At 38.6% G+C, this 15,973-nt stretch overlaps 1 protein-coding gene across 1 annotated transcript in view; it reads left to right on the forward strand.

Moving 5' to 3' along the window:
- TRPC3 (transient receptor potential cation channel subfamily C member 3) overlaps nt 1-15,387 on the forward strand; it is a gene marked incomplete at its 5' end in the record, with an annotated part of 40,321 nt that extends 24,934 nt beyond the window's left edge. The window contains 9 exons of the mRNA XM_084285510.1: nt 863-1,027; nt 2,560-2,776; nt 4,483-4,716; nt 6,204-6,468; nt 8,088-8,283; nt 10,008-10,217; nt 12,335-12,418; nt 13,538-13,613; nt 15,100-15,387. Coding sequence (XP_084141636.1) covers nt 863-1,027; nt 2,560-2,776; nt 4,483-4,716; nt 6,204-6,468; nt 8,088-8,283; nt 10,008-10,217; nt 12,335-12,418; nt 13,538-13,613; nt 15,100-15,242 — 1,590 coding nt within the window. The 3' untranslated portion in view covers nt 15,243-15,387. The remainder of the gene's footprint in view (nt 1-862; nt 1,028-2,559; nt 2,777-4,482; nt 4,717-6,203; nt 6,469-8,087; nt 8,284-10,007; nt 10,218-12,334; nt 12,419-13,537; nt 13,614-15,099) is intronic.
- Nucleotides 15,388-15,973: the final 586 nt, after the last annotated feature.

Here is a 15,973-nt window from a genome sequence, read left to right on the forward strand (position 1 = left end):
AAAGGTATGAATTTAAAATAGATAAAATACAAAACCATGGGATCTATTGCAAAATGCAATCTATTAGCATACTTAGAGCATCATTAAAGCCATAGGAGCGCCCTTTCATCTGACTAACAAACCAGAATTTCCTTGTGTCACTGAATAGTAAGTGTTATTTTCCATAACACACCAAAATGTCTTTGTAGGACCTGGCTTCTTATTGTATTTCTAATCCCAGGTGCATCCAAGTAGAAGCGGTACCTAGCACCATTGCAGATAAGAGAAGAAACCCATTCATTATCCATCTCTGTGCCTTTGTTGAGGTTTAAAATTATGTGCCATAGTTTTGCTTCACTTATTTCTTGCCTAGTAAGTTTTAGACCCTAAAATGTATAGATGGGAGGTATTTGGAGCCTTTGCAGAAGAACCAAATCCCAGGGCAGTGATGTTTAAGGAAGTGGATGTGCAGAAAGGGAGAGGCTCAAGGTGAATTCTGGGTTCCCCAAAAGGTCAGGGCTCCCATCAGACTCTGCATGTGCCTTGGATCAGCTGAATTTGCTGAGAAATTGTTGGAAGTTAGCACCAAGGCTCAACTCTGACTCTATCCAGATGGGTATGCAAAGTTATTCTAATGATGTGTAAAAGACTTCCCTCGCTGTCCACGTGTGTGACTCTGTCCTCAAAATGCTTCTTTTAATGAGCTCAGCAGTTTCGTTTTTACTTGTTAACCATTGTTTTAAAGGAAAGAAAAGAGGCATGGTTCTAAAGGTCGAATTAACATCAGATTTTTAAGGTTTACTGACCCTGTACGTAGCAGTCATATAACTCATCCTATAAAATTTAATGTGTCTTGGTTTTCTTTCTTTTTTTTTTTCTGCAGTTTGTGGCCCATCCAAACTGTCAGCAACAACTACTGACTATCTGGTATGAAAACCTCTCGGGACTGCGGGAGCAGACCATAGCTATCAAGTGTCTGGTTGTGCTGGTTGTGGCGTTGGGCCTTCCTTTTCTAGCCATTGGTTATTGGATTGCGCCATGTAGCAGGGTACTGACTCTTATAAATTGTGTATCCTATACTATTCTGAGTGCTGTTTTTAAGTTTCTGGCATTCAAAATGTAATGATGTGCCTCTAATTCTGTTGTTTCCAATTTTTAGCTTATTAATGATATTTGTAGTCGACAGCTAAGAAATGCATTTCACTTCAAAAAGGAAGTTTGCTCATCTCTTGCATTTTTCAAGGGAACCTGGTGTTTTCTCTGGGTTAAATATTTGTTTACTTTTAAGATAAACGTGTATGAAATAACACAGTTGTTGTTCTGATTGTTATCTGAAATATTTTCTGTGCTTATCTGTAGTGAAGATATTCCTCACAGCTCCATGTCACAGAAACATATTAATACTTTTTTTTTGGTAGCATCTAATGTGGAAAACCAACATTTGTCTTTGAGCTTGAATTCTCAGTACCAGAAACACCTGACATTTTTCATAGTTCTCATGTCAAACAAATGCAGTGTACCTCCAGACAGGTTATTTGATATTGTAATTTCAAAATGCTTTCTAAAGGTCATCAGCAGGAAAGGAACCTGGGATTGTTTGCACAGGTAGTAAATGCTGTTTAGCGTGTGCTGGTCTGCTTAGTGCATAGTAGCTGACCCCAGTTTCTGAAAGCCATTCCTTGAAATAAGAAAGCTACTTACAGTTCCCCACCTGCCGAACTCATTTTTTCTTCTTATACAATGCCCTCAGAGGGATGGACTTGGCGCTTTTGACGCTGGCTTGCAGGATGAGGCTAGTACAGATGCAATCACAGGCTCTTCTTTTTTGTACAGCGAGTAACAGCAACAGGCCCATTGCTCTTCCCAGCATTGTCTTCAGGAGTCAGCTGCTCCTCTCCTGAGCTACAGAAGGGCTGCCTGTGTTGTGTCTATTCTGTCCTAGCAGGTGCAGATGTTGAAATGAATTAGCTGAATTTATCTGGAAGTAGTATCTCTGATTCTTTCTTAGTCCACTGTGATGGAATAGTCATTGGTTTTAGTAGACTTTGCAGATTATTTGTTTGGGACCTTCTGCTCTGAAAAATGTTCTGTGGATGGAAAACAGTAGCCAGAGATGAGAAGATGAGTCTGATTTTTTTTTTTCCTAGAGTTAGGTTATAGTCACAGGCAAGCTAATACAACTTTCTTGTTGTTAGTTGCTACTTGGGGCTTTTATTTATTTGCCATAGGCTTGCTCCAGCCCCCCATTGGCATCTGTGGGCATTAGATAAAACTTTTTCTGTGAGTGCCAGTGTACACTTGTAACTCCTTGGAGTGTTTCCCCATAAATATTGCCATTTAGAGTTTATGAAATAACATAAACACACACTAACAGGACAATATAATCCACGAGACTGCCTTTGAGAGAGTTTTGTCTGAAATGGTAAAGCACCACAGTTCAGGGCACTTGGAGGAGTATCATGTAAAAACAAAGTGTCAGACTGTTCTGAGCACTGAGTGCCATAAATGCTTCTGAAATACTTGACAGAAGAGTTGGTTTCTTTGGAAAAAAATGTGACTGCTTTCATTCTGCCTTTGCAGCTTGGAAGAATTCTTCGAAGCCCGTTTATGAAATTTGTGGCACATGCAGCATCCTTCATTATTTTCCTAGGCCTGCTGGTGTTCAATGCTTCAGACAGATTTGAAGGCATAACAACGCTGCCGAATGTCACCGTCACTGATTACCCTAAGCAGATCTTTAGGGTGAAGACAACTCAGTTCACCTGGACAGAAATGCTGATCATGGTGTGGGTACTTGGTAAGTATAATGCCCCTTCCATCTCTGTCACTGTCTGCCTGAAGGTAGAAATCCTAAAAGAAAGGAGAGAAGCCCAGGTCCCGAACCTTCGCTCTAGCTGCAGCACAGTTAAAATTAAGCCCTCAGGGCAGATAACGGCACACTGGAACTGGTGAAAGCTTCTCTGTGCTGCCCCCTCTCGTAGCATGGGGTTAATACTTGTTTGCTGATCGGCAGTGACTGCTGCAGTTCAGTAATTCTGGCTTTTGTAACAGGAACACAGGCTTGCTGAAGAGAACACCACAGAAATTTTACTTGGGTTTCCTTAAGTAGGATCAGCAAGCATGCTGTGCTGCTCCGTGTGCGAGAAGGTGACCTCGGTGTTAATGAGCTGGTACAGCAGTGCCTGTGTGGCTTTGCTGCTTAGGTGGGGTTTGGAGAAATCACTGATTCCAGCCGTGTCAAGGGACTAATGAGTCAGTTCTCATTATTCAATATTTTTCACAAAAGCTAATCAACTGTTGGCCTGATTGAAGCTATGTATGGCAGGAAGTGCCATTTTCTAGCTTTTCATCAGTTAGGTGCTTTCTGTAGGAAAACAGCTACTTGATAATGTAGCATTCTCAGCTTTTAGAGGTTGCAGGAGAGAAAGGAAGTACTGCTTTGGCTGCTGCAAGTTCCTCACTCTGCTTTTTGAATCATCTGTATCTCCTGGCTTAAGCACTGCTTAATGTCAAACTCTGTTAGGGTATGGAGATTAGTATACCCGGTATGCTGCCTGCTGGTAATCCTATTACAGACTGATGGAGAGCAGCCTCTCTGTGTGGCAGAAGGCAAGGACTGAGATTGTGGTGGTCTTTAGGACTCGGTCACTGTGAGAAATTTCTTGGACACTCAAGAGACAAGCAGCCCCAAGCCAATCCAGCGTGTGGCTGCTGTGCATGTAGTTGGGGTGACAGCAAAATTACAATTGAGATTGGAGAATCCATGGCTCAAGCCTGAAGCAGAGCAGTACTCCCTCCGAACTACATGGCCAGGAAGTCAAGGAGAAAGTTTTTCTTTTATTTTGTTCTTGCTAACAAACCTTTTTGAAGTAAGAGAAGGTCTTGATTGACAACAAGTATATCTCAAAGTCTTGATCAGGCTGTGACCTGGATTAATCCCACATGAACGAATTTCTGAGGAGTTTGAGTAAGAAAGCTGAGTTACAGCCAAATTCCACTTTCTGTGTTGAAAAGCATCTTATTCTGTAAAGAGAACCAGTATTGAAACTGTGCCATTTATATTTTGGCATCTGTGTAGCTGGGTTATTGTGCTTCTCTGTGTAAAATAAATAAATAAGTAAAAAATCCTTCTGATTCATGAGCATTTTATGAATGTAAATGTTAAGGAAATGAGGGGTTCTTTTTCCACATTTAACTTTTTTCTTCTTTAGAAGCCTAGCATGTTGTGATGTTGTTGGGCTATAACACTTCCACTGCCAAGTTGTGGCTCTATACTATCCTATATGGAGACAGCCGAGCTTTATTATTGCATATTTATTTAAGTCTTGCCATTTGATCAGTCCTGTTGAGACAGCCTTGCTCAAGTGTGTGACAACCCTGTGATGCTGCAAGTGAATTTTTGTTCTGCTGGTGCCGTGTGGTTTCATGGAATGGGAGAACGCAGGAAATTTAAATGGAAATGGTGTGGCCAACTTTGCTGTGTTTTGTCATTTCTTGTTGCAGGTATGATGTGGTCAGAATGCAAAGAGCTGTGGCTGGAAGGACCCAGGGAATATATTCTGCAGTTATGGAATGTTTTGGATTTTGGGATGCTGTCCATTTTCATTGCAGCTTTCACGGCGAGGCTTCTAGCATTCCTGCAGGCCACAAAAGCACAACAATATGTGGACAACTACATTGTGGAGAGTGACCTCTCTGAGGTCACGCTTCCTCCAGAAATAGAGTATTTTACTTACGGTGAGTTTAAATTTTCTGCAACATGGATGTTAAAGTAGAAAAACTAGCATTTGAAGCCTTAAATGGAATTTTTGCTTGTGTTTGTCTTCATAGCATTGTTTATGCTTACCTGGTAGGGAAGACACCATGATCAGGCCGGTGGTTTTCCCAGGGTGAGGCTCATCCCCTGCTCCAGGTGTGCTGACCCCTGCGATTTCCCCAAATGTGGGAAACTCGACTGCATAACTTGTGGTGGGTGGGGGACTGTGCGCTCTCCCCTGGCTTTTTTTGGGCCCTTGAGGTCCCTTCCAACCCCTCCAATTCTGTGACTGTTTCTATCTCCCCATCTTTCATTCTGTACTATTTAAACAACAGTTGTTATGATGCCAATTTTGGCAAATGTTTACCAAAGCAAACAATGTGCATAAGGACAAAAGTTCAAATGTAACTTCATTATTTAACTGTCTTTTGTTGTAACTATTTATACAGAGCTAAATTTGACTGTCTTAATTTTAAGTATTTGCAAGCTTTATTTTATTCTCAACATAATGCACAGCAGATAAAATTTTCATGTGATTTTTTTTGCTTGGTTCAGTTGTTTCAATATTGTAATTCAATATTTCACGATAAAGGAAGGATGCGAGACCCAGTAATCTGTTCAAATAGAATGGAAGTAATAAACAGTTGGTTATTGCAGTGCAGAAATTAGAGATGTGATGAATTTCTTTTTGCTGCAGCAGCAAAGGCTGTATTTACTCCTGATGGCTCCTTCGACATATTACAATAGCAAATTTGGTTTTGTTGTTTACTTTAATTGCTATATAATCAATTTGAATTCAGATCTGTGTAAATACACACTTAGAAATGTGGTATTTTGATATCAAAGGCTTTCAGTCAGCAGTGTTGTGTTAAGATGGCACAGTAATTCATGCAATAAGCAACTTAGGATTCTATATAACTATCTATAAATATGATTCAATACAACTATTGTTTCTGTGTATATTGTAAAAATCATGATCCTACACCCTCTGCAATCTACTTTCAATGGCAGTATTGTCTGTGAGTTCAGTGAGGCCTTGGTTATATCCTAAATTATTAACAATGGCAAAAGCTTGGTGTGGTTCATGAGTGAAATTGTTCATCAGCCAACACCGTTAAATTCTCATGAATAAAACCCCTAATATGAATAATCAATAAAACAATAATGCTAAGAAAAGCAATAAGGCTTGTTTATTCTTATTATAGTTCAGGTTAAAGTGCGAACTGTAGAAGAAAATGTTGTGTTTTTTCAAGTATAATTTTTCTTCTAGTAAAAGGTAATTTAGTTTATTTTCATGCTGTGTTACTTACAGGAAATAGGAAGAGAGTAGCAGGTGCTAGACTCTCCCAATATTTGTCTTTACTAAATTCAGACATGTGTACAGCAAATCCTATCAAGATTTATTTTTTTAAACATTGTGATAAAGGAGTAACACTTTGTATTTACCTCTGTATTTTGTATCTTCCAGCTAGAGATAAATGGCTCCCATCTGATCCTCAGATAATATCTGAAGGCCTTTATGCAATTGCTGTCGTTCTGAGCTTTTCTCGGATTGCGTATATCCTGCCTGCAAATGAGAGTTTTGGGCCCTTGCAGATTTCACTTGGGAGGACTGTTAAAGACATCTTCAAATTTATGGTCCTTTTTATTATGGTGTTTCTTGCATTTATGATTGGGATGTTCATACTGTATTCCTACTACCTTGGAGCTAAGCTAAACCCAGCCTTTACAACGTAAGTATGCAATAATATTTAAATGAAAAGCAGCTATGAAATTTTGAGTTTGTTACAAAGGTAACAAAGTCTAAGATACTGTATGCTCCCTCCTTGTGTCAAAATTAAACTGAAGACAACAGGGGTTTGTGGGAAATCAGATATCTCAAAACCTTAGAAAGCAGAATACAAAAGGCCAGTTCTTTCGTACTTGAATAATGGAAACTGTCACTGCAGTCTAAAATAATTGTACTAGTATATTGTGATAATCATACAGGCTTGTAGACAACTGACTGCAACAAACTATTATTGATTCCTCCTGAATGATGTTTTCCTAAAGAAATTGCTGTAATTGTAATCTCTATCTGTGCTCTGTCAGACTTAGGTGATAAACAGAGATTCAGCCTAGGTGTCAGTGGTAGGTCTCCGAATAACACTTTCTTTTTTCAAGAAAGGGGCTTACTGGTTATGTGGATGGTGTATTTCTACCTTACTTCAGTACTGAAACAAATCTATAAACTGCACTGGATTCTTTTGGATCAGATTTGCAATCTACATGGTAACTTCTTATTGTTAGGTGTGTACAGAAGGACAGTTATATCTGTTTTCATGCAATGAGATGGTTTGCTTGCCACGATTTTCTCTGAAGCTTTCATTTTTTCCATTTCCGTATTTATTTTACTTTGTGTCACAAAGTGGTGCTGAAAGTGTTAACTACTAAGGGCACTGCAAACCAGAGGTAATTTCACAGCATGGTAAAATTCCAAACTCTTCCCTTTTTCCCATGCTCATACAGGAGGAAACGCAACTTCTTTGAACACGGTTGTATTTTCATGTAACTAATTCCATGACTTTTCCTTAATGTGAATATGATTTTTGCACTTTTTTTTTTTTTTTTTTTACAGTATTTGATATCAGTTGTCTAATATGCATAATATTTGAATGCTTTTTAGAATCTTAGACTATTCTGAGTTGGGACCCACAGGGATCATTGAGTCCAATGTCTGGCTCCACACAGGACCATCCAGAAATCAAACCATTAATATTAATTGCTTAAACAGCAGTGGTATTTTGCTAGACAATATACCTATTCACATAGCTGTGTCCCAGTGATGTGGAAGTCAGCCAGCAGCAATGTTACATTGATTTCAACAGCAGTCTTGAGCAAATCCTATGAGATCTCTTTGGATTCTTGTTTTTGTTGCTAAACCTGGTGCTGCCCATTTTGGAGTGCACGCTTCCGAATGGATGGTTTAATCAGAAACTATTGAAAAGGAGTACAGTGGTTTTCTTCCCATTAGCCCCATTTTTACCTTTGTTAGGACAGGGAAGGTCTGCCCCCTGCAGAGTTAGACTGGAAAATAATGAGAATATCTTGAAACCTGAAAACATGATGGCTTTCTAATTCCTGTTCTTTTGCATGCTTTTATCACACCTGTATTATCTATGATGCATAGATGGAGCACAGTGAGGTAACTGAGCATACTGTGAAAAATATTTTCTTGCATCTTTGTTATTTTGATCAGTTCTCTACAAACCTGATTCATGGACAAGTTGCTTGAGACTGTTTATCAATTACTGTAAACACAGTTTATATTTATTTGTGTAGTAGTAATAATGTTGTCTTTTTTTTTCCTTAGAGTGGAAGAAAGTTTCAAAACCTTATTTTGGTCAATATTTGGCTTGTCTGAAGTAACCTCTGTTGTCTTGAAATACGATCATAAGTTCATAGAGAACATTGGTTATGTTCTTTATGGCATATACAATGTAACGATGGTGGTAGTTCTGCTCAACATGCTGATTGCTATGATCAACAGTTCCTATCAAGAAATTGAGGTAGGGATCTTTCTCAAATTGTTCTCTTCTCATGTTGAAAAAGGGCAGAATTATTAAGTATTATTTTAGTGATTGCATCTTTTGCATGATGCAAAAGTATGATCAAGGGATAACCTCAGTAAAAGTGATCACAAAAACCACTGGTTTTGGACTGACTCAAACAACCCAGCCAAGCTGCAAATCCTTGCAGGACCTGAACAAGTAGTTGTGGCAAATGTTTGTGTCTGAGGAGATGGCATCCATCCAGAAGTCTTAAAAACTAAAGTAATGTTCAAATGAAGACTGCTGTGAAGTAGAAAACAAAGCTACTGGGCATAACATTTTAGGCATGGCTAATTCATTCCCTGTTCACTTAGGATGCTTACAGGATGTTTTCTTTATGTAGTGTGCTTCAATCTTTGATGGATCATTAGGATATGGATTAAATGTATTTTGCTGTGTTCTTTTATGGAAATCTGGTTTTCAGTTCAAATCTTTAGCCTTTTTAGCTAAATGTGCAGGAGTTAGACACTACAGTCCTTACACCACTACCATGCACACTTCATTTATATAACTGCCTGTACTTGGAGTCTGATGCAGGTGTTTTATCTTCACGGCTGTTGCAACTGAGTCGCAGTTTGCAGTGTTTACAAGCTCTGCTTGTAATATGTATTTTTTTTTCTGCTTAAGATACAATATCAAAATTTGATTGTAGGTTTGCTGAGCTTTCCCATATGCCCTGAAACACTGCAGCAGTATTTCTCCAAGTCTACCAAATGACTTGGTTGAACAAATATTTGAATTTCAGAATTTGAGTTCTTGGCTGCATTGCTTATTAAAAGAGAGATGTTTTATTTGAATTTCAGTATGGTGATAAAGTATCTTAATTTTTAAAGGTAATTAGTTAAAGTAGAGTATTTAGCATACAACTCCACTAAAAGTCTGGGAAAATTCAAATTGGATAAGATACTTGCTTTTAGAAATCAAACCCAAGTTGCTGAAATGAAAATAAAAGTATAATTATAGTTTTTCAGACCATAAATCCTGATATTATTCAGAGTACTACATTCATGCATGTGTGCACACGCATCAGCAGGAGGAAAAAAAAAAAAGAAGAAAATCTCAGACTTAGTGTACAAATTAATATGACACTTCCAGTACTTTCAGTGACTTCTGGGGAATGTCAGGGAATTCAGCTGGAGAAGGCTGGTTATATTAAACCAGCTTTTCAACTTTGTAGTAGACCAAGTTGAGCCTTGCAATACTTCAGTAAGAATGTACCAGGACAAAACGGGTTTGTCATTTTTTTTTCTGTGAGTACTACCACTTTAAGCAATGTCTGCCTTGGAGCCGGTACTTCGTCACTTGTTTGAGTACCAGGTTCATGTGACCGACTTAAAGAAAGAAAAAAAAAGATTTAATTAAAGAAAAGTTTAACTTTAAATAGCATGGAGTTTATATGATAGTTTTCACTCCGTGCAAAAATAACACTTGTTTAAATTGTTCAGATGCTTGAGCTAAGTACTGACGATGAGATGTTGACATAAAGAGACAGCTGAAATTTATTTAAAAGTTTTGATAGAATGGTTACATTTTTGCAGAGCTATTGGGATTCTTATTAGCAAGCAAATAAAATTTACATGAAAACAGAAAGGGTAGATATTTAAAAGAAGTTTTATTTGGGAGGAAGTTTTTTTGCATTTCATTTTTTAAAAAGTATATACTTTTTTTCCTCCTTAATACAGGATGACAGTGATGTAGAGTGGAAGTTTGCTCGTTCTAAACTTTGGTTATCATATTTTGATGATGGAAAAACATTACCTCCACCATTTAGTCTTGTGCCAAGCCCCAAATCTTTTTTCTATTTCGTCATGAGGATCATTAACTTTTCTAAGTGCAGGAGAAGACGGCTACAGAAGGACATTGAAATGGGAATGGGCAATTCCAAATCTAGGGTAGGTACTGAAATCTTTTCATTATCATGAAGGAATGTATTTCCATTCCAGCATTTTACTTTTCTTCATCTTTCAGTGTGTAAATTGTATTTCTGATGATAGTACGGTGATAAATGTAGCATTTATATTTGTAAGTCTGTAATTCAGATTGTTTTGAACCAGTACATCTAGACAAAGAATGGCAATAAATTTTCCTAGGACAACAAGGTCCAATGATTAGAAAAACATGGTTAAATCATAAATAACTGACTCTTCAAAGATGCAATTAATTCCCACAAGGAATGACCTAAATATTGAACAAAGATGCTTTCATCCTCCACTGGAAAGATTTTTAGTTCAGGAAGGGGAAAAAAAAAAAAAAAAAAAAAAAAAGAGATGAAACTTTTTCTTTCACTAAACCAGGTAAACGGAAAATGCTGTGAGTATGACAGGTACTTCCTGCTGCCACAAGCTATGTTCCCAACAGAGGACAACAGGAAAGAGGCAAATTAGGTGGCAATAATCTTTAGCACTTCCATGACATTCTGAATTTAGGTATCTAAGTGTTATTTTTACAAACATTAATGAATGCAGTGTTGCAACACCCTTGTGAGAGTTGGATAATTTCTCTGATTTTTCAGGTAAAGGAGATTTCATTTGGCCTTTTTTTTTTTCTTTTAATAAGTTAGGCTAGAGGTCCTGTATGTTAGAAGGACTCAAAATAATATTTTTGAAAATACATTTTGATTTGGTGTACTGTAAATTACCAGAAATGGCAAGTCCAGTTATCTTTTAGAAAAGATCTTTTCTAGAGCCTGGATGTTTTGATCTGTTGGTGCTACTGAATCTTCCATAAAGAAAATATTTTCTCCAGTTTTCTGTAGGCAGTGAAAGTAGACAGATGTTTTCTAAAGTGTCAATTTTAATCAGTTTAGCCAAAAGCACTTTTTCTTTGGTACTAACTACTTAGTCACTCTGTAGTGCTCCAAAAGCCTTCTCTGTGCTCGCTGCTCAGATGTGTTAAAAATAACAAAAATAATTGATTCCTTAAGATATGCCATTATAACAAAGCGTTCAGTAGTACTTCCATATCATACAGCAGCAGCTTAAACTGTAAGTCACTAAAGAACAAAAATTCTGTCTGAGTCACTGCTGAGACAAGTCAGGTTGAGCTAGTTCTGTTAACTACAAACCAAATAATCTTCCTCTGGGAAGGCAGCTCACAGCCTCTCCTGAGTCGGGCTGAACTGGCACAGTTTTACACTGTGTACAAAGATAAATCCTCGCCCAGTCCATGGATTGCCCGCAGGAGAGCGGGCAGCCTGGAGTAGGTAGAAACACCCCACTTGTGGCCCACCTTAAGTGACAGGCTGTGTGCTTTATAGGCACGATATACGTGACACAGAAAGCATCCAACTTACTGTGTAGGTGCAGGCGGACTTCTCTTTGCTCCCCTAGCCCACCAGAGAAGTCAGCCGTCATTGAATGACTGGTCACACAGAAAACTAATGACAGATACCGATTAGGGCATTCTTCTATGGATACACGATTTTACTTCACTCTCACCCGTGCATCTGAAGTAAGAATTAGGTCCCTGAGTTGGTAGTTACAAACCTTTGGCCTTAGTCACAAAAGCGTCTTGTCTGAAGTGATTTTTTTCTTGTTTCTCACTCACTGGTACAAAAAAATAATGAATTATTTGGGACCTGATGACTTTGTGGTGGAATTTGCTAATCTGTTAATAATTGAACTCTGACTGTTTTCTAGCTGTATTACTATTCCTGATAATTGTGCTTTAGAAGAATACTTTGTACTGAGCAGGAAGGGTTTGGAGCATGTATTTGCAGTGAAATATATGCTCAAGTGTGCGGATGTTAAACACAGAGCACAACAGCTCTGTTAAAGCCAGACTCTCTCTTCTTGCTATGGTCACTCATCCTGACCTCCAAGTCATAGTTCATTTCCTCAGGTGTGTAAACATAATTGTTTTAGAGCTGTGCTGTGAACAGGGTGGCTAAAATAATCATTTTTTTTTCAATTTATAAAATCAGACATACCAAAGTGGTGGGGGCTCAGAAGGGCTGACTTCTAAATGTTAATTCTAACATGCATATTAACTTTTTCTTATTGTTTCTTAGTTAAACCTTTTCACACAGTCGAACTCCAGAGTTTTTGAATCACACAGCTTTAACAGCATTCTCAATCAGCCAACACGCTATCAGGTAAGTACATCCACTGGTCGCTGTGTTGAGTAATAGAAGTGTACGAAGGTACTAGCAGAATGATTTTTTGCCTTCATGAGATGAAGAAAACATTATGTAGACAACAAACCCCAGGCTACTACTAAAAAAAAAAAAAAAAAAAAAAAAAAGGTTGTCGTTGTTCAAGCCAGATTATTGTAAACATTTAAAGAAACTGACCCAGCAGACAAAACTTAGATTTTTCTTCGACGTCCCAGTTCTGAAAGTTCAGGAAGCAAGTTTTGGAAACTGATTTCTGGGAAAGAGCTATGGAAGCATTGGTCTGCCTAGGTTAGCATTACTTTACCTTCATTTCTTCTCATGATGTGACATTCAGAAATTCTGCAGATGGGAATATTCCTGTCTGTTAAGAGGAGCCTGCTGGATGTTAGCTTCCTGTGTTCTTTCCTGTTCAGAAATAAAAGAGTAAATAGAAGCTCTTGTTCCCCTAATGAGCATGCGGAAGGTACATAATCCACCTGTACAAACTCTGTAAGGCAAGTTACATTAATTCTGGTAGCACAGTACAAGAGTATTAGTAAATATGAGGAATCCTGGCAGTTGCAGATTAAAAATACAGTTTTCATGGCTGATGTTGCACTATCATACTGTATTTTTTTTTCTTTTTAAAAGGTAAATAGCTATTTATTACTATTTCAGACAAATCCAAACGAAGAGTAGACCTATTCTAAATTAGGTATGCTTAGATACCATGCTACCGTGCATGGTCAGTTTGTAGCCTGGTAGTGCATCTGATGATTTCTTAAAAAGCGAATTGGTGACAAAAAGCCAAACTGTCTGGTTTCCACCTGATAGCTGCATAGAAAGAAACAAAATTACATTCTATATTTTCCCTGTTGTCCTGTTCCATCCCAACAGTTGTGATATTTTGTAACTTAAGAGGTAACTGGATGAGAAAGGTGCTTATTTGTAATGGTGAATATCTGCATGCCACCAAAATAAAACCACATATGAAGCAACTGCTTTATCTGGGCCTAGTCATTCTTTCACTTGCCTTCCTCTCTCACAACCTCAGAAGGAAAAGTGAATAGTTTCTATATGTGTGCTTAACCTGATCATATAACTATTTTAATCTGGCAGCAAATAATGAAAAGACTGATCAAACGTTATGTTCTGAAAGCACAAGTGGACAGAGAAAATGACGAAGTAAATGAAGGTAAGAAACAGCATTTTCAAAATTCCAGAGAATTTTTGTCGTACTTATTTGGAAGTATTACAGTGGTGCGTGGAGGCTTCAGTTAAAACGAGTTTGCCTACTTCAGGGGCACCGAACTCACGTAGGTAGTAATGGAGTTACCCCTGTGACAACAAAAATAGACGATTAGAACTGAAGAAGTAGAACTTCTGAGAAATATTATGGGCTCCATTGGGGTGGAGAAAACTGGGGTACACACATGACACACCTGCAGTCACAGAGGAAACTTGTGAGGAATCACTCACAAAGTATTCACACTTCCACAGTCCTTGTCAGAGCTACAGGATATCTTTCTCTCCATTTTTTTTTAACTGAACACACAAGTAACCAGACCATGAACCACTTGTGTTCCCATCTTTGATAAGCTGTGTGGAATACTCATCTGTTGTTGCACATCATTTTGAGAGAAAAAAAAAAAAAAAGCTGTGTACTTACCTGTATGGTGAGGAAAAAATGAGAACTGTAGCCACTTTTTTTAGTGTACAGCCAGAGATCTTTTGAGAGATGATGTATCTGAGCTTTGTGTCTGTGTCAGAACTGCAGGGCCTCGGGAGCATCCCTGGTGCATGCTCCCATTGAGCTGAGGCTAAGGCACATCCTGTCCTTGCCTGGGCAGGCCCCCACATGAAATAATGAGAATGCAGGCAGCATGGAGCTGACTGCCACCAGTAAAACACACCTGCTTAGCATGAGCAGTTCTAGTCCGGGTAGCTGGGATGATTTCAGTGTACCAGAAACACTTACCAAGCTGCTCAGCTGGCAGGTATGTGCTGTCCAACTGGTGGGAGTGACGAACAACATGGGACAAGAACAGCTTTTATTGGCACAGATGGATCAGGCAATTGCACACACATATGATGTGAGGGGTGTTACTAGCCTGGCCTCCACTGTTGTTTCCATTTAAATGCTGTTTTTGTCCTTGTGTCAAATTCTAACAATTTTAAATTGGTTGACTCTTTCTAATTCAAAGGCTGTTGGTAAGGAAGAGGAGAGAGACCCAGAAGCTGTGAGTTTATCGCCAGCTCTGCCACACTTTCCCTGTGTGATCTTGGCATATCACTTCAGAAAAAAATCTCTTTGCCTTTTCTCTCTAAAAGGGGGGGGGGTACTAATATTTACCAGCTGTTCAGCAGTGTTGCTGTGATTAACGCATTAACCTGTGTAAAGGGCTTTTTTTTGAGTCTTTGGAGTTCTGTATACATGTGGAGCACAACACTGGAGTTCACTGGAGCATCAGAATACCTTTGGTGCTCTCTAGGGGTGGACATGTCTCAGAGAATGAGGAAGAGGTAAAGCCTTCTGCCCCACCCCACCACCTGCTCCCATGGACATTTCAACGAGCAGGGAATAATGTGAAGCCGGCACTGATGTGACTTAACATTATTTAAAGAACACTAAACAGACTTTGCTGACAAGTGTTTGGTTTTGTGTTCTTTTTCTACTACAGGTGAATTAAAGGAAATCAAACAAGATATCTCCAGTCTTCGCTACGAACTCTTGGAGGATAAATCCCAAGCAACAGAAGAGTTAGCAATTCTAATACATAAACTCAGCGAGAAACTAAATCCTAACATGTTGAGATGTGAATGATTCAACAAACGAACCGTGGCTTCGACTACAGCACAACTATTTATTGGCAATAATATTTCAGTATCTTATACTTGAAAAATGTATTGTAGATTTTTAGCACTCAATAACTTTATGTACAGCTTCTCTGGAATTTAGTCTTAGGACGTTTTATTAACACACCATAAAAAGATTGCTGTCTTAATTTTAATCATCTAAAAGCAAGAATTGTCCAACTTTTTTTTTTTTGCACTTACGCATTAAGAAGGTAATTTTATGAGTTGCTGATATTTTAACAGGTTTCTGAATACATACTGAAACTTCTTTGCACTAAATTTGCAAGAAACAATTAAAATAATGGCTACAGTGTAGTATTCCGTTCCTTGTACCAGTAGGACCTTTGATAACACAGTAAACCAAGTAGAGAGCAGCCAAGGGTTACGTGAAGTCTGTATTCTTTATTAGCGATGCTAGTCGTGTGTAGGAGCTGAGAGCTCACGGTGTGATCACCAAGAGTTTAAGAAAATGGGGTAAGTGTGCCTGGAAGTGCCGTAGCACTGTGTAACGCCTCTGGACACACCCGTCCCTGCCCTCCCGTTTCTCAGTTCAGCGCCCTGACTTGCACCCGTGTTTTTTTAATGCCTTCCCGCGGCGCCGCGCTCTCGGTCTCTTCACGTGCTAGAGCTGATTTTTTAAGATGCCCCACGCCTCCGCTGCTTCCTTATTAAATAAAAAAAAAAACTTTTTTCCCTCAC

The sequence above is a fragment of the Netta rufina genome (genome assembly GCF_964035555.1).
Source record: "Netta rufina genome assembly, chromosome: 4".
In the NCBI taxonomy this organism is placed as follows: domain Eukaryota; kingdom Metazoa; phylum Chordata; class Aves; order Anseriformes; family Anatidae; genus Netta; species Netta rufina.